The sequence below is a fragment of the Numida meleagris genome, chromosome 1 (genome assembly GCF_002078875.1).
Source record: "Numida meleagris isolate 19003 breed g44 Domestic line chromosome 1, NumMel1.0, whole genome shotgun sequence".
Taxonomy (NCBI): Eukaryota; Metazoa; Chordata; class Aves; order Galliformes; family Numididae; genus Numida; species Numida meleagris.
Genome location: NC_034409.1, coordinates 1,970,407 through 1,988,987, shown reverse-complemented (window position 1 = coordinate 1,988,987; position 18,581 = coordinate 1,970,407). Strand labels below are relative to the sequence as shown.

The window sequence follows — 18,581 nt, the reverse complement described above, 5'->3', positions numbered from 1 at the left end:
AACTGTGGAAATGATAAACAGTCCAGATCCCTCTGTGTATCTACCTTTTGTAGTTAATCCTTGTCTGAATACCTGTTGGGAACAGCTTGCTTTTGGCTTGGTTTGGGATCTAGCTTCAGAGGTGTTACCGTTGTAAAACTGAGTTATGAAGGAGAAGTACTTAACCAATCTCCTTATGGCAGGTCTCTTAAAGACTTGCTGTTCATTCCTTTCTGTGATATAATTCCTTATCTTTCATACAAGGGCAGGTGTAAGAATGTCTTGTGAGATTCCTTCTAGCCCCACAATTGTTGCACTTGGCCCAGTTTTGCTCTGTGTAACAGCAGTCCACTGATGATGGTGTGCTAGGTCAGTGAAGCATTTTAAATAAAGGTATTGAACAGGGTTTATGTCCGAAATGAAATCCGTGCATTTTAGTTTCCCTTTGCTTTTGTGGCGAGTTATAACACTCTTTAGCTTTTCTGTTGTCTGTGGGTTTTTCACCATTAAACTTTGAAATGTCTTTCTGAAAAGAGGAACGTTATTGTGTTGAGGTCTTAGTCTCTTCTGGCTGTCTAGAGGCTGCCCTATATAGCTAATTACCACATGTCTGTATTTTGCTCTGTCTATGCGTTTGGCATCTTCTAAAGGCTAGCTGCCTTTACGTGGACAAAGTGAATCAAAGTGGGATTTCCTGAGTACTTCGAAGTTTTCCTATTTAAAAATAAATGGAAGGGCCTACTTTTCAGAGTCTGTCTTCATGTGTAATTCAGTGAGAGTTCCTGAGAAAAGATTGGAGCCTGAGTATTCAAAACTTATCTCAAAAACGAGAGCAGTGTGAAAGCAATGTGCGAAGCTGTGTTGTTAATTGCTTCCATGTTTTCAAATGTGATTATTGATTTAGATTATGCAAGAAAAGTTGGGTTGTACTGACCTTAGCAGAGGATACTGGGAGAGCCTTAAGGCAGGGAATGTAAGCTATGGATATGACCAGAGAGAATGGATGAGGAAAAACTCTTGCTACTTCTTGTTAGGAGTGGGATAGAATAAGAAGGGACTTTGCCAGTTGGACAAGCATCTGACATATAGAATCGTAGAATCAGCTAGATTGGAAAAGACCTACAAGATCATCCAGTCCAACCATCCACCTACCACCAATAACCCCACTAAACCATGTCTCTCAATACTATATCTAAATGTTTCTTGAACACCTTCAGGGAAGGTGACTCCACCACCTCCCTGGGCAGCCCATTCCAGCGCCTGACCACTCTTTCAGAAAAGTAGTACTTCCTAATGTCCAGCCTAAATCTCCCCTTGGTGCAACTTGAAGCCATTCCCCCTCATCCTGTCACTAGTTAAAAGAGAGAAGAAGCTGACCCCCAGCTCACTATAACCTCCCTTCAGGTAGTTATAGAGAGCGAATATGATGCTATGAGGCTCAAAGCAAACTGAGAGTGGCAAATGCTAAGGTGGAGTTCTCTAGGTCATAAAATACCCTTGATAAGTAATAGAAATGCTGAGTTGAATTCTATCCTAACTGCTATTTGTTTCATTGAAGCCAGGTCTCATAAAAACAAACCCGGTATTGCTCAAAGTGTTGGGAAAGTGATTGTACTGTCAGACAATTAAGCTTCAAGAAATTGACATGGAACTTGGGGAAAGGAGTGGATGCGCCAGAAGATTCAACAGACAGATGGAAAACGTTTGCAGCAGAAAAATTAGTAGAGGTTTATTTGCTTTCACTGCAAATTAGATTGTTGTTGTATACCAAAATACTGACATGGTTTTTGGAAAACTGCAAATAAGTCCTTGGTCGTGGTTAATAGGATCCTGCATTTGTTCATGTTATCATTCTCCAGTTACGTTCTCACTAATAGTACAAAGCTTGTACTGAAAGCATTTCACTTTGAAAACAATTCCCGTTTCTTTTAGCTAGAGGAATAACCAGCAATTTTAAAGAACTTGAATTTTATTATTGCCTTAGGATATTTTTGGAATTCCTAATAAAGTAGGTGTGGGAAAGGGCTGATTTGTGTTAGAAGCGCAAGTTACAGGGACAGATTTAATTAATCTTTTGACACATTGCTTGTAGGTGAAGGAGAACCTGCTATCGTGCAAGATGCTGCTGCATTGCAAGAGGGATGAGTTGCGCAAGCTGTGGATTGAAGGGATTGAACACAAACATGTCCTGAATTTGCTGGATGAGATAGAGAACATCAAACAAGTACCCCAGAAGCTGGAGCAGTGCATGGCCAGCAAGCACTACCTCAATGCAACAGACATGCTGGTAAGATGTGATACCATGTCCTGGGCAAATACTTAGTGAAAAAAATTCTGGTCAGGTGTCTGATCATCTGCAGGCAGATCTGCCATTTGTGTTTTTATGTCATTTGCTTTTTACTTGCCTATTTGTTTTGTCAGTTGCTGCTTTCTTTAGCTGAAGTTTCTGTTTGTTTTTGTTTTGATCCTCCCTGACTGGACTTTGGGTCACAGTCTCTGATCTTGTTTGGTTCTCTCTTCTTTTTATTTTGTGCTTTCTTTACCTGTTCACTTGTCCTGATCCTTTTTATAACCAGTTATTTCTTTACCCATTTGATCTGCGCATAGGATTTCCTGCTGCTTTTGGAACTTGATATTTCTCTGTGCAATTGTCTTTCTCTCAGCTTTCTAATGTAGCTCTCAAAATGTTCCTAGGTCTTCTCCTGAGCTGTTGTATGCTGCATGATCTCTCCTTGCTTTCCTATATTTTAAATATTATTTAAATGAATTTCCCAGCTGCCTGTGTTGTCATCATTCTTTATATCTTATAAATTATTTCAAAACTATTTTTGTTATGGAAGAACTATCCTTTTTCTCTCCAAGTTCATCTCTCAGAATGCAGTCAACATCAGTCATTACTCAGGAAACCATCTTTCACTATTTAGGTGTGATTACTTCTTTTGTCTTCCTCTGGGTCTTTTACCAGGACTCTTAATCCTTTTTTCTTACCTCCAGCTCGTTTTTCATCTTTCCTCAAGTATTTTTTTTTATTATTTCTTTCTTAAAGTATTTTTATCTGTTTCCACTTCTTTTACAAGCATACCTTGCAGTTCAAGTCCTGTGGTGGAGACAGAGCTTTCCTGAACTTCTTTAAAATAAATATCTATCTTTCATTTCTAAACATAACAGGCAGATTTCCTAACCAAACTCCAATCCTTTATTTCTTGGGACTATCTTCTACAATAACCAAAAGTTTGAAGGAGGTTATACCCATTCTTGACGTGTCCAGTCCTGGGATCCTCACTGCAGGAGAGAGAAACTTGCTGGAGCAAGTCTAGTGAAAGGCCATAAGGATGGTTTAGGAGCAGGAGCATCTCTCCTGTGAGGAGAAGCTGAGAGCACTGGGACTGCTTAGCTTTGGGGAAAGAAACCTGGGGGAGATCTTACCTGGTAGGAGGCTGCAGAGCAAACACAGCCAGCCTTTCCTCTGTGGTGCCCAATGCTGGGACGAGAGGCACTGGGCACAGACTGAGCTATAGGAAATTCTGTCTGAATGTAAGAAAACGCCTTACTGCAGGGATGCTTGAACACTGTAACAGGTTGCCCAGAGAGATTTTGGAGTTAACACTGATAATTTTCGGAACCAGACTGGGCACGGTCCTGGGCAGCCTGCTGTAGCTGGCCTTGCATCAGCTGGGGAGTTGGATTAGATTTCTAGAGGTCCCTGCAGCCTCAACTATTCTGTGATTCAGAAGTGAAGGCAAAAATATTCACTTTTTTTTTGGCCAAATAATGCTTTAAAGAAGTCTTTCCATTGCCTTCTTTGCTATTTCCTTTATTAACTTCCCTGTCCTTTGCATTTCTCACAACTTCAATCTTAGCTGTGCCTCTTCGCTTTCTTTTTTAATAAGGCATTCATTATTCAACAGGATGAAGAGCTGAAAATCTTAGTGTTGTCATCCTGCACTCCTAGAGCCAAACTGTTACTTCAATTTCTTTTCCGTTTTCTCTCATTTTTACCTTAAATACGACTTTTAAAACCTTTTTCTGTACCTGTAAATTGTATTAGGCAGTTTGATGTCAGTCCCCTCATTTCCTCTGATGGCTTGTGTAAGCGTATCTGGATTTCTGTTGTTACTGTCACATTTTCTTGCCCGATTTCAGTCTGTCTTCACCTTCCTGGTCTTTTCTGTTGCACGTGTTCTGTTTTCATTCCACATCTGGTGTAATCATCTTTCTGTAATCTGGTCTCAATGTTCCCTTTTGTCCTTTTCAAAACCATCTTCCAGGGACACTATCTTATTCTCCTTAGATTCTCACTTTCCTTCAAATATGAACTATTGTCTTCTATCTTTCCTACCATTCTGTAAGTCGTCTGGGTTGGGTAATGTATCCATTTCTATTCTGCAGCATGGGGTGGAATTTTGTAAAATGTTACATAAAACGTGTTAGAATTCCTCAAAATGGATCAGCATTGTAAGGACTGAGGCAGCATGCAAGAGTGTAGTCAGATTTTGCCAAAAGTTTCCAGTGTAAGAAATTGGCATGAGCTGTTAGCCTGATATTTTTAATTATGAGATGAAGGTGATGTCAATTCATGGAGTTCAGTCCAGGGGAAAACGTAGTATTCAGTGTTAATATCATTATTGGTTGAAATGTCAAGCAATGTTGATGATTTCTTTTACTGATAGACTTGAACTTGATCAGCATGAGGAGCTAGTTTGCTTGTGGGGTTTTTTTTTGTTGAAAAATTATTTTCAGAGGGAAATTCCAGAAAAACAATTCATTTACTATCTGAAATAGAAGATAAGAAGTGTAAAAAGAGAAATAACATGACTTGGGAATGCTCGTTTAGTATATGTTTTAGAAAGGTTTTGAAATACATGCTTGTGTTGCATTATCAGTTTGCAATGCATTGTGTGCAGTTTCTTTGGTATATCTGTGTATACAAACTTGCATGTGTGTCAGTGTGGTGTGCTTGTGGAGGAAAGCTTGCCTGAGGCCATAAGGTAGAGCCAATATTAGAAGTACAAACTTCTCTAGTATACCACATTACTTTTGCCCCACGATCCATTCTAAAGAAGTCAAGTGATAATGATGGAAGAAGCTGCTGTTTAGATTTCTGTTAAATCCAGGAATGCGGTGAAAACTTGAGTGAAAATTAAACGCTTTCAGCTGTTCGTTTACTCTTTGAATTTTCCTTGTGAAGACAAATTTCACCTGAAACAGAGGAATAGTAACCAAGCTGCGTTCAGAGCCTTTTTGTATACAGAAATTGCTGTGGGCTCACTGGCTTTTACCATCTTCCGTTAATGGTGCCTCTGCAAGACTGTGATGTTGTAATTGCTCTCTGGCTGCAGGATAATTCCTTTCTCCTTTTTTTATGATAAGAATATTATGTAAAATAATGACTAAACTGTCAGAAATGCGGAATGTTTATAGATCTCTTTGTCTTCTGTATTGTTCCTCAAGGTAAACAGATGCTCCCGGCTTACGAAAAGCCCAGAGTGATCTGACAAGGAGCTTGTATCCCTCACACTGAAATTGGAGCACCGATTAATATTGTTGCCTGTAGCTTTGTGATATGTACAGTCTAAATTAGACCTTTGCAGTCGCTGTGTTAGGTTGATGCAAGCACGCTAATAGCATCATTTCTGGTTGCTGCAACGCATTTCTGCAGTCTGTTCTTTGTATTCCACTCACATTAATTGAAGTAATTTTGCCACTGAAGCGTGTTTCGAACCTCTGCATTTAAATTGAAATTTTAATTCCCTTATTGTTTGGAAAAGACGGCTGAAGATGGCTTGTTACAGGTTTCATTATCAGTCAAAACTCTCCAGCTGCTGGTTCTAATGTGCAATGACTGAGTAATGCTGGGAGGAATTATTAATATAAGAATGGCAGCTTTTCCCAGTAGCACGAACAAGATGCAAAGAATGTCTTTTGACAGTACGAAGTTAACAATTTTAAGAGGCTGGTGTTGTGTTTCTCATTCTATATTTGTTTAAAGTAGTGCAGATGAGCTTTGATTATCATTCGTTCACGTTGTGTGTTCTGGTGTCTTTATAATACACATTCCTGTGAGTAGGGCCAGGGTTTGCTGTTCTATAACTTAAAAGTTACACATTTTTCTTATAATTCCAGTTCCAACCTCTGTTGAGCTGTGAATCTCTGGAGAAATTAAGAAGGTCCAGAGCACACAGAACTCCAGATTGAGACAGAACATTTCCGTTATCTTCAACTTTAGTATTTGCTTTTCTGAAGTATGAGTTTGTACATGTACCTGTAAAGGATCTGTTTTATGACACGCGTCTTTGCTAGAAGTGAAATTCACTTCAGTGTGGCAATTGAGTGCAGCGGCATGCATGTATGTGTATTTGCTGTTTACTATAAAACACAGTTGTGTGCTGAGAGAGGGATTCTAACACGGAAGGAGCTTTGTAAGAAATCAGTGCGCAATCTCAATGGAAGAGCAGCAGAGCTGGTGATGGAGACACTATGGGGCTGACTTCTAGCTAGCCCTTGGCCTGGAGGCATTACTGTGATCCCTGGAAGGCAGGAATCTGAATTATTCTCATCTGAGGCTGGAAGAGAAGATCTGCATGGGCTACAGAACGCTATAGCCAAGGCAAAACTTGAAGAAGAGGGCACAGCAGGATGGTCAGTGGGCAAGGACAGAAGGGCTCTTGCTTAGAGAAAGCAGTCCATGCCTAGTTTCCTTCAGCACTGGGTGATGTATTGAAGGGCAATATGCTGCGACTACAGTTTCTTAATTTCACTCAAGTAGCATAGAGGTCTGTGGTGTTGATCTAATAGTTCTGGCTCTAGTGTTGACCCACGAGGTACTCATAGGGAGGAATTTATATTTTCCATTTGTTTGAATAATCTAAGAGATGAAGTGCTAAAAAGAGTTGAAGGAAGAAATGTTGTTGAATCAAGTAATTAAAGGTCATATCATAACACAATTAAATGAAAATTGCTTAGGCTACTTTCTTTGCGTTGCCTAGCTTTTAGCTGTCCAGCTTTGCAATTTTAATGAGCTAATACCACTTTGTCAAAGCGTATAGACTTTTAAAAACAACTTTTAAGTCCAATAGACCGTGACATACTTACTCTGAACATGATTTCTTATAATAAGAATACAGTTCCTTTGAGTGCAGGATTGTAAGAGGTAGCAAACCACTGTGAAGCTGCACAAACAGATCCACGGGATAAGAGTGAGGATTACTGCCATACCAGCTGAATTCTTTTTTTATTAAGAGGATGGCAGAACGCAAAGAATAGATGAGAAGGAGGAAGTAAGGAGCCCTCTGGCTGTTGTTCACTTTGGTTTGGTATCACACCTAGTTATGTTACAGAGCTAGGAACCGATGTGCGTCTGTGTTGTACTCAGGAGCGTGTCCTTTTCCTTGAGCCTGTCTGTTATTGTCTAAATTAGTAGAAAGTTGAAGAGAGGGAGTAATTTGTTTCTCGAGAAGTAGGCCAGGGAACACTCCAACACAGACTTTTCTTTCTTTTTCAATGTTAAGGACAATTTCAGTTTCCTTCTGTCAAGGGAAGAATAATGTCTCCTGTTCCTTTCTGAAGTGAATAATAGCATCGGGTTTTTCTCAGAGCTGACTGCTTTCTTAGTGCCAATTTGCATTGTTGCCAGTTGGTTCGGTTTCTAGACCTTAGTGAGTGACCATTTTGTTGTTGCATTCAATTAAATGTACTTGAGATAACATCCAGTTGCACAGAAGAGGATATCTGTTTGCAGGTAAGCGTGGTCATTTCCATTTGTGTTGATCCAGCACACTCAGAGCATACAGAGCTTACCGTTGCACCCTTACGATGTGTTAAATGAATTTGTGCACAGCTTTATAGACTCGTTTGTTAAGATCTGTAGGGTTAATGTATGTATTTTTTAATAGTTTATTTGTTGTGAAATCTAATCCTTATATCGGGAACTTTCTTGTCTAAATTAGAAGCACTGGCCAGACCCAGTGTCTGCATATTAAAGCATTTTACAAAAAATTCCTTATTTTTTTCAGTTGGGCTCTAGGAGGTGAGAATACAGACAGAAGACGTTTTAACACAAAGACATGCTGTGCAGAAATGATTGTAAAGCTACTGAGGCAGTGAAAAGGGAGAGGTGGCATAAAGAAAGGAAAGAGAAGACAGACAAACCATGAGTAAGATATTTGGAGAGCAGTGCATGATGATGAAGGATTTAGCTTCCTATGGAAAGGGGGAGTCAAACAAGGAGCTTAAACATTAAAATATTTTCCAGTACAGTAGACTGGATGATCTTGGAGGTCTTTTCCAACCTTGGTGATTCTATGATTCTAATGTTTTCTCAGGAGCAAAGAAGGAATGTTGCTCACGTATTTGACCGTTTCTTTCCCATCTCGTAATCAAAGAATTATACAATCATTAAGGTTGGAAGAGACCTCTTAGATCATCTAGTCCATCAGTCAGCCCATCATCACCATGCCCACTCCCATATCCCTCAGTGCCACATCTACCCTTTTCTCAAACACCTCCAGGGTCGATGACTCCACCACTTCCTTGGAAAGAGTCCTTCTTGAAAACACTTTCCCCTACAGTTCACGTGAATCCTTTACGTGACATTTGGAGTCATTACATCTGCCCAGAAAATATTGGATGTTTGTAACCCTGGGCACAGTTGTTGAAGAGAGTTTTGATCTCACTACCCGAATGTGGCTGCTTTCCTTAGTGTAGGATGAGGAGAGGCTTTCAGTTAAAAGTAAGGTGTGGTCAACTCTCTTCTCATACTGTATGCATGAAATAAATCATTTAAAAAAGCAACAGAATTCTTGATATGCATTTTATTTACTGCCTGAATTTCTTTCAGCCGAAACAAAGAAAATTAATAAGTCTTCCCTTTTGTTTCTTCAATTCTGGAATTCAAGCACTGCAGTGGAAGAGTGTTGTAATTTTGTAATTAATGCCTTCAGTGAAAATAAGAGACTTTTGTTCATTTGGATTTCTATAGACATTATTTTATTACAAAATTTAAGTTTTGGCCCTGCTTCAAATTCCTTCTTTTGAATTAAGAAAAGTGTAGTACTTTTCATTACTTCTTGCCTTGAAGTCTTTTCCCCAGTTAACACTGTGTCTTCTCGTTGTAGACTCAATTGTTTACGAAGAAGCCTTTTAGAAAGCAGAATTGAGAAGATGACATCTCAAGGATTGTGTCTCATTTTAGGTTTAATGTGTACAAGCATTTATACTTAGAAGAACTATTTTGTGCTAGCTTTAATGATTGGCAAACCTTATTTCTGATAGTTACGATTGAGGTTTGGAAGACAAAGAAGGCAGCCTTGTTTTTATTAAGCTGCTGTATGGATGGGATGTGTTCTAGTGATTCACACGTAAACAAGGAAATTATGAGCTTTCTTCGGTCTTTCCTGAAGATTCATTTTGGATGCTGTACCTTTACTCAGATGACAGAGCTTATTAGCATTATTTGTTTGCCCCAAAGGAACATTGTAAAGCTGAAGTAATTAAGTTTGGAAGAGTACTTACAAGTTCTTTATATGAGAAGCATTGGTGCTATGTATCATTAGAATATATTTCACCTCTATTGTCTTTTTCTATTCTTTTCTAATTTAGAAAAAAAAAAGCCCTCACCTCGCTAGGGTACAGTTGAAGCCATTAGAAAATGGACGGTTTCTTTCCCTTTGAAACATCTAATTTTTTTTTTGTTACTACACTTATAGATAACTTTATCTCATTCTTTTTATCCTGTAATTTTCATTATCTGAGACAGTCTAGTACATTAAACTGTTAGTGCCTAATACTGCTTCATTTGCATTGACATGTGCTTGACCTCAGCTCCTCCGCTCTTGGTTAATGCACCAACAAGCATTGATATCTCTCTGGAGTATTATTGTGTGGCTGTTAGCTCAACTAATAACAACCATTCATTTAAGCTGATGAAAGTTTATTAAATAAGAAAACATGCTGTAATGAAGGTGGAATAGATGTGTCTAGTACCTTACTATGGTAAGATTCAGCTACGCAACAGGCATTGGCCATGATGAAAGGGGGAGATGTTTGTGAAGTTCTAATCTATGCTTTTGGGAACGGGCATTTCTCAAAGTTAAGCTTAATCTTTCCTGATCATAGTGTAGATGCAGTGATGAGAAGTTGTTTGCTGAAGGCAATTGTCCCTGCCATTTAATGATGCATCCTTTCTTTGGAGTGGCAGCTTGAGAGTTCTGTCTTTTAGTTTATATTGTTGGCTTTTAAACTCATGAAGCTAGGAGTATTACATACCTTGAGGTTAGTATTTCTTTTGCCATCGATATTGTTGGTGATTTTTTATTATTGAGGTATTTTATGGACTTAATTCTGTGAGACTTTTTAACATTTCCAGTAATCATTGGTCTTTCCATTATTTCTTTCTTAAACTCTGATTTGTACAAGTGTAATCGTGCCCTTAGTGAAACACTGCAACAAACACCAGCGGAATTTGTTGGAAGATCTAGTGGGTTATGGAACAATATAAAATGTAATGTAGATAAAACTGATTGTATTTTTAATGCAGCTTAAAAGCCAGTGAACGATGGGTGAAGAAGAGTCATAAATTTAGTTACCACTAAGGTGTATGAAACTTAGGGATGAATTTATCCCAGAAATTTTCTGACGGAGTAAAGTGATTTATGGCTGGTAAAGTTGGCATAATGCTACCAAGTAACCTTCAAAGTAGCACGAAACATGAAATGTCGTCTTGTAGACCCAGAGGAAGAGTTACGCTGATTAGCTGGTAAATGAAGATCTGTAGGCAGCATGCCTGTTTGAGGAGGCAGTGGTTGTCTAAAAATACAGTTCAGTGTTACTACTGTGACATCTTTATGAATTCTGTAATAACATCCAAGTTAGTAAATTAGTAGGTGAGGACCTAATTGGAAGGACTTGGATTCCTTTAGCAACAAAGAGATTGGGTAGGGAGTGTGAAAGATTTGAGATGCCATCTGGAAGACAGCAGGAGATCAATTTTGGAAACTGAAGGTTTGCATTAAAAAAAAAAAGTCCCAATGTTTTACTGTAGTGCATTAGGCCCCCATTGTTGTAGACATCATTTATATAGGCAGAAGACGTTTGGGACGGATGGTGCTGGAATACCACACTTTTCTTAATGGCAGTTAAGGATGAATGAGGATGCATGAAATCAGAAACCAAGTGTGGAAATGAAAAATAGAAGAAAGAGCCTTTAAAAGTATTTCTACTGCTTTCACAATAACCTACAATGGTATCTCTATTCCACGACAGTGCTCCAGTGAGATGTAATAAAGATGGCAGCACAAGGTCAGACCAAAGGTGTGCTGAGGCCAGTAGTGTCTGATGGAGGGGATGCTTAGAAAGAAGATGAAGATGGAGCAAGCAGTAGCATTCCTTTCCCAAAGCACTGTGAGCTTCCAGCAGCAGGCAGCTTTTCAGTGAGGAGCTGCTGTCTTTTGTGTTGAATAGCGCTCAGCAGATTTCTTCCACAAATCTGTCCCTTTTACTTTTGGAACCAGTTTAAACTTTTGGCCACAGTGGTGTCCTGTGGCAGTTGAGGTGTGCGGCTGAGCTGTGTGAGCCTCTCAGAGATGATACAAAACCTTTAATTTGCTAATTTTGTCTAATTGCCCAGAAGCTACCAAGGATTCAAGGTATGCAGCTGTCACAGATACCAAGTCCGTGTGTGTCTCATTTCCAGTGCATCGTCATCTAATAGTCAAAATGCAGATGCAGGTAGATACATGGAATTGCTTGTTTTGAGGACGTCTTTTAGCCACAGCGTTGCTGAGATTGCTCATATTTTGTGTTGAAGTCCAACTGAACAGTTGGCTAATCCTCTTGTGGTTTTTAGCTAGTCTGTTCCTTGAGCACTGCTTCTGGTTTCAGCACTTTATTACTCGAAAGACATTGATGAATTAGAGCGAGTGGAGGAGGAAGTGGAGTGATTGATGGGTGGCAGGACTAAGAAAAAATTGCAAGAATTAAATTTATGTAGGTGGAGTAAAGGACGGCAGGTGAGGGACATAATTCCATAAATATTTTAAAGTTTGTAGAGGAAAGTAGTACGTTAGGTTGGGCCACCACCATTTGCATAAACATTTATGAAAAATAAAGGATGACTGCGCTTTGTATTAGTATATTTGTAACAGATTTGCTTTGATGTTTTCATAGGAGCAGTATTCTTAGCAGCAGAAGATGTAAAAGCAACTTTTGTAAAATATAATGAAGGCAATAATATAGTCGTGGGGAATTGGCTTTGTCATCTAATTGACCTCTTGTATCTCCTGTATGCTTGTATCTGATATTACTGATAATTTTTTATTCTCCTTACAGAAAATGGAATGGAACGATTGTTCGTGAGGGTGGACAGCGATAGGACAAGGGGGAATGGTTTTAAACTGAGACAGGGGAGATGTAGGTTAGATGTTAGGAGGACGTTTTTCACACAAAGGGCGGTGACGCACTGGAACAGGTTGCCCAGGGAGGTGGTGGATGCCCCGTCCCTGGAGGCATTCAAGGCCAGGCTGGATGTGGCTCTGGGCAGCCTGGTCTGGTGGTTGGCGACCCTGCACTCAGCAGGGGGGTTGAAACTTGATAGAGGTCCTTTTCAACTCAGGCCATTCTATGATTCTATGAAAATAAGGCTAGATGGGATGGTTGATTTTTAGGGTGTAGAATTGTGGAATTCAGCCTGTTAGAACTTCTGTGGAAAACAAAGTTCTTCTGTGCTGTTCAAGCATTGAAGAAGTGTGTTATTCCTTTGCCTTCACATATACCTTCATAGTGTTCGGTGTTGTACTGTGTGCTGGCTACTTGCTGCCTATTTTTGTGGAAGTGGCTGCATTTCAGTTGTGTTTGATGAATGCACAAGTGGGAAATTTAATGTAAGGCACTATGTTTGAGAGGAAGCAAACCCCCCCGAACAAAAAGTAACCCTTTTTACCCCATTTATATCTACATTTTCCCTGTCCTTACCGCACCAAATAAGCTTACCTTGTCGGATGCTCTCGTGGTGAGCTGTTCTCTTGCAACTTGAGCATTGTTTTTGGTGTATGAGTCAGAATCCCAGTTTTCTCCTCTCTTTATTCCTCCATGGTCAGCAAATCCCTTTACTTCTAAAAGAGAAGTGACCTCAGCTATTTCCCAAACACTACTGCAGGTTTTGCTTTCTTTAGTTCTCTGTCTTTTGGAACAATTTTTGGAACTCTCTCTTTTAGCTTGTTAATTCTTCCAAGATGGTTTAAAGACTAACAAAATTGCTCGTAATTTTTTCCATCATCTTAATATCCAGTATGCTAATCAACACTCAGTACTGTTCATTATGAGTGCTTTACAGCCGTTCATTAATCCTCACATCCTGTGTGCCTTTCTCCTTTTCCTTTTTTTTTTTTTTTTTCTTAGGAGAAAAGAGGCAGTGACAGTCAGGAATAGCTCTCTGATCTGTGTGCTTTTCATGTTCTCCATGCTTTTTAGCCAAAGGCTCCTTGCTTTGAGACTGTGTGGGTGTTCCATTAAGTCCAGGGTCATCTTAGCTTGCCTTGTCCTGATACCTCACTTTCCTGGGGTAATTTGATAGCGAATGATTCCCAGTCCTTGGATTTCTTAATGTAGCTTGGGTGCAAGTTTTCCTTACATTCCTTCATGTGGATGTAATGTTCTTAGGGACAGTAACACTGTAGCTTCATCCTAAATCACCGTGCTACCAAAATACTGAGCAAATTTACAGTTGAAATACTAGTTTACTTCATGAGACTTATGTCAAGCTTCTAATTAAAAAATATAAATGCATTTTCACAGCAGGCTTAATGTGTTATTCATTATGTGTTTCTGTCACTGGAGATTCAAAGTCCTCAAGAAGTTCTCGCTTTCTGCATGTCATCCATGGAGAAAACGGAAGTTTTGTAGGCATAGTGGACTCAACTTGGGGAACTTTTACTTAATTTTTTGCTAGATAACGCAAACTTAGGATTCAAGAAATGTGGTGACTCAGTTCAAGTGGTGATGGCTTGACGGTTGGAGTACATGATCTTAGAGGCCGGTGTAACTAGTGAGAGGATGAGAGGTAATGGCCTCAAGTTGCGCCAGGGGAGGTTGGGGTTGGACATGAGGAGAAATTTCTTTTCTGAAAGAGTGGTCAGGCTCTGGAATGGGCTGCCCAGGGTGGTAGAGGAGTCACCGTCCCTGGAGGTGTTCAAGAACCATTTAGATGTTGTACTGAGGGACATGGTTTAGTGGGGAAGTACTGGTGGCAGGTGGACAGTTGGATTGGATGATCTTGGAGGTCTTTTCCAATCTTGGTGATTCTGTGATTCTCACACAAGCCAGATGTAGACTGAATTCAGCAAACTGCTTCTTTAGATCTGGCTACATGCATTTAAACCATTCTTTTAAGTCACTCTCCCTTCCTGTACCTTTTGAAAGCAAGTTCCTTGTAAAAGTAGTAGATCAGTTCTCCCTTTTAAATGTCGGCATTGTCTTTATTCATCCAGCAAGGCAGCTGAAACAGGCTGCTGCTGTTTATTTGCTGTTTTATTCAGAGGGTTCAGCTTTTCTCTATTTGTCATACTGTGTTTGTGTATGACTTGACTTTTTTTCCCTTCAAATTGTGACCTACCACATTGTTTTCTTTTAACCTTTCTCGGTTGTTTGTTCTTCGTCTTTTTGTATCTGTCATCTGGATTGAGAATAGACTGGTATCCCAGATAGAAAGCATTTTGTTTCCTGGTCAGAACCACCACTGCTCTGTTTTTCTACCCTGAAGTAAACTTGAAGGCTTTCATTTTCATGTCTGCTTATAGACTTCCGCAGTATTGGAGGCCTAGAATTAGAAGAATTTCCTCTTTTCACCTCTATTTTACTATACGTTTTGGAAAACTTAAATACTGTTGAAAAACCTCTGAGGGATCTATCTGGAAGCAGATCGGACAACTTTGAACAAAGTTGAGAAGACTTTTTTAAGACATATCTTTTTCATGACTAGGTTATAGTATAAACACTAAATTAAAACCTCCCAAATTGGTTGTTATGATAGGCAAATGTTTAACTTTATCTTCTTTTTCAGACGATTAAGCTCTGCTATAAACTGATTGTGACCTTTGAACAAGCTGCATAATGCCTCTGGTGCCACAGTTATTTTTTATGAACTCAGGATTTTTAGTTCATACAGAGCAGAGCTCTTTTTTCATCCTTATTTCATAGATCCTTATTTTATAAAGGGTCACTGCCTATTATTGTACTTCATACGTAAGTAGATTTTAACATCAGAGATGACTATCAGTTTAGCTAACTCAAATTCTGTTGTTGTACGGGCCAATATTTTTATTATCCTTTAAATAAATACAGTAATTTTGTATTTATTTAAGTATGTCTTTCATTGAGAGAGCCAGACTTCCTTCAGAGATTTCAAAAAGAATATGGGAAAAGTGGTGATAGAGATTACCTCCCATTTATTTGTATGCAGTTCTACCTCTATTAGCCCTTTTATTAGTATGAGTACAGTATGCAATAGGAATATTAAAAAAAAAACAAACAGGCAACTACTTTGAAAATCTAGTCTAAGTTGAATGGATAAATTAAAGAGGAGAAAATCCACTTGCATGTGATACTGTTTTATATTTTATAACATCTTTGATCGTCTTTGTCCAGCACGCATACCGCACCGAGGATAAGAAGAAAAAAGAAAAGGCTGTGTATTAATTGTGCCCTTAGTTCAGTATGTGTCCAAGGAGGCAGCGACATGGGGAAGACCAAGTTCAGGTCACTCACCAACTTGTTGAGTAGTGCATTTCTTTTGCCAAATCTCTTTCATGTGTCGCTTTCAATATATACACGTGATCCATTTTCATATCAAGGGAAGTGATTATATACTTGTAAGGCTGTATCTGGGTCCAGTTTGGAGGTCTCTGCTACAAGAAAGATGTTGGCATTGTGACAGAAAGGGTCTACAGGAGAAGCCCAGTGGAGAACACCCAGGTTAGAAGCACATGGGGTGTGAGAAGAGTCTGTGAAAACCGATTTTGTTCAGCCTGCAGAGAAGAAGAGTGGGTTTTACCATCTGTGACCATCTGGAGAAGCAGAGGCTGTATGTAGCCAGGCTTCTCTGCAGAACACACAGTGAAACAACAAGAAGCAGCCATCACATACCTTGGGGAGGGGAAACTGACTGAGCACAAGAAGAAAATTCTTCCTCGTGAAAGCAGTTAAACACTAAAAACATGAGATCAGAGAGGCCCCAAATCTCCATCTGTGCAGATTTTTAAACCTTGACTGGAGGTCTTGGTGAGCATGATCTAACGTTTGAAGTTAGCCCTGCTTTGAGCTCTGGTTTGGACTGGAAAACTCTAGAGGTCCCTTCCAAGCCACATCAGTATGTTATTCTATTAATGATACGAATCCTAATTCCTGACTTCCAGAATTCTTTGGCTTATTCTAACAGAAAATCTTGTAGTCTGTGCTTGCTGCTGTTACATATCAGCGTTTACCTAGGGACCACTGAGTACTCCTAATCTACCACAGTTACTTCTCTAGAAGTGTGGAGATGATGCAGTCCTGCAGCTGAGATCTCTCCTTGGTAGATATGGATTGCCTTTGGCCTCACTGTTATCTTTAATAGCAGGTGCCATACAAAATAGCTGAGATGCTTTCTAATCTTGATTTACAACGAGCTCTGAAAAGCAGAGATGAATATTGTAGAGGATAGGAATCAGAAAAGCTGGGTTGTTCTGAAAATGGACATGAGGATGGTTTATACTACTGCTCTAAATGTGGAATTGTTCCAAAACACTGTGAACTAAAAAAAAAAAAATTAGTATACTTTTATAATGTGCTGTAAATCTTTAAATCCAAAGTGTTGTAACTTGTAGAGATTTTTTTCTATTCTTAATTGTTTGAAATAATAAAATTTAAATCCTGATGAGTGATACAAATAGTTGAATGGCTCCTGTCCGTCTGAGGACTCTGGATAGCTGTGATAAATGAGTGGAAAAAAAATGGTACAATTTAACTTTATAATATTTGTTTTAAGTTTCCTATTTGAGAAGGAGGGAGGCAGTTGCCGTTTAAAATCTTAAAAGCTACTTTTATGTTTAGGAATGGTCTTAGGAATATATTCAATACATTCAACCCAATATTTAGGTTTCTTTCTGGAGTACACCTCATTGATTTCTTCTTTATTAAAGAGCCAAGGAGCAACATCCAAACTAAAATAGAAAAATATCCCTTATAAGAGTGTTTTGTTGAAGTTAATGTTCTCTTTAATGGGAGAAATAGCGATTAACTTGAGCAGGAGCAATATATATTTTCACTGAGTAGTTTTTGTGTTGTACTGCAACAGGCTATGCTTTGTACAGCCCATCTCCTACCCACCTATCTCCTTTTCCATATTATAATCTGAAATGAGAGGAGATTATGAATCATAGAATCACAGACTCATTAAGGTTGGAAAAGACCACAAAGACCATCTAGTCTGACCATCAACCCATCACCACCCTACCAATGAACCATGTCCCTCAGTGGCACATCTGCCATCGTCTTGAACAACTCCAGAGACAGTGACACCATCGCTTCCCAAAATTCACCCTCTCTGCTCTTTCTGAGATTAAATTTTTCCTAATGTCCAACCTGAATCTCCCCTGGCTCAACTTGAGGCCGTTACCTCTCATCCTAGTTAAAGTGGTATGTCCAAGATGAATATGAGTTGATGATGCAACTGGAAATAAAAGTGTTTTATCGTATGCTTGTATCTCTTGCATAGGAGATTGTGTGATAGTGGCTGAGTAGGGACATAAAACTCAGGTTTTTGCTTAAACTTTGGCAATGATATATGTATTAGTCTAGTCCCTGTTATGAGTTCAGTTAAAAACACTGTATTTCTGGTCTTGCTGTCGGTGATGACCTGACTCTTCTTGGATTCACGTGGCATTGGCCATGCTCTTGGTTGACACACAGTGTTGGGTTTCCAAGCCCTGCTGTAACCTTCTTGTTACTCAAGGCAGTTGACCATCATGTTAACATGGTCATAATGTACACTTTGATTTTAAATACAGCCAATTGTAAAATGTTTGTGTTTCTAGGTAGTCACCAGAGCTGCTGTTGTTATTATTGCTCTTGCTGTTCACTTGCTGCTTCCCCTTCATCTTCACCAACTTCTATAACTCTTAGAATTTCCAAACTTCTGGAGAATGAAGCCTTTTTGATTTGGAACCTGTCAGTTACAGTTATTTGCTGAAAATGAGCTGTTAGAACTGGTCCTTCGCAGGACAGTAAGGTGAAACACAAACTTACCAATGTTTCTTACATTTTTCCAGAATAGTTGCATTTTCAGATCTATCTGTAGCGTGCTTTTAATTTTGTGCATTCTTTGTAGCCAACTCCACATCGTTTTAGTTGCTTATGGCAATGTTCTGTGTTAGATTATCCAGCATACAAATTAACAAGATGTTTTAATCTTGTATTTTGTAATCTAAGGTGCTGCTCTGCAGCTTGCTTGTTGCCGGAATTTGAAGAAGTTCTATGTAACTAAAACTATTGAAGAGAATTTTTTTTTTTGTACAGTGTTTACACTCCTAAACTGGTTGGAGATCTTCTCTTGACCTCTGTGAACTTGGACTGAG

The 18,581-nt window shown here is 39.1% G+C and overlaps 1 protein-coding gene across 5 annotated transcripts in view; it reads left to right on the top strand.

Annotated features, from left to right (window-relative positions):
- Window positions 1-18,581, top strand: part of EXOC4 (exocyst complex component 4) — a 397,026-nt gene that overhangs the window by 19,857 nt on the left and 358,588 nt on the right. For all 5 annotated transcript variants that reach the window (XM_021384283.1, XM_021384286.1, XM_021384285.1 and 2 more), the window contains one exon: window positions 2,072-2,266. In XM_021384283.1, coding sequence (XP_021239958.1) covers window positions 2,072-2,266 — 195 coding nt within the window. The remainder of the gene's footprint in view (window positions 1-2,071; window positions 2,267-18,581) is intronic.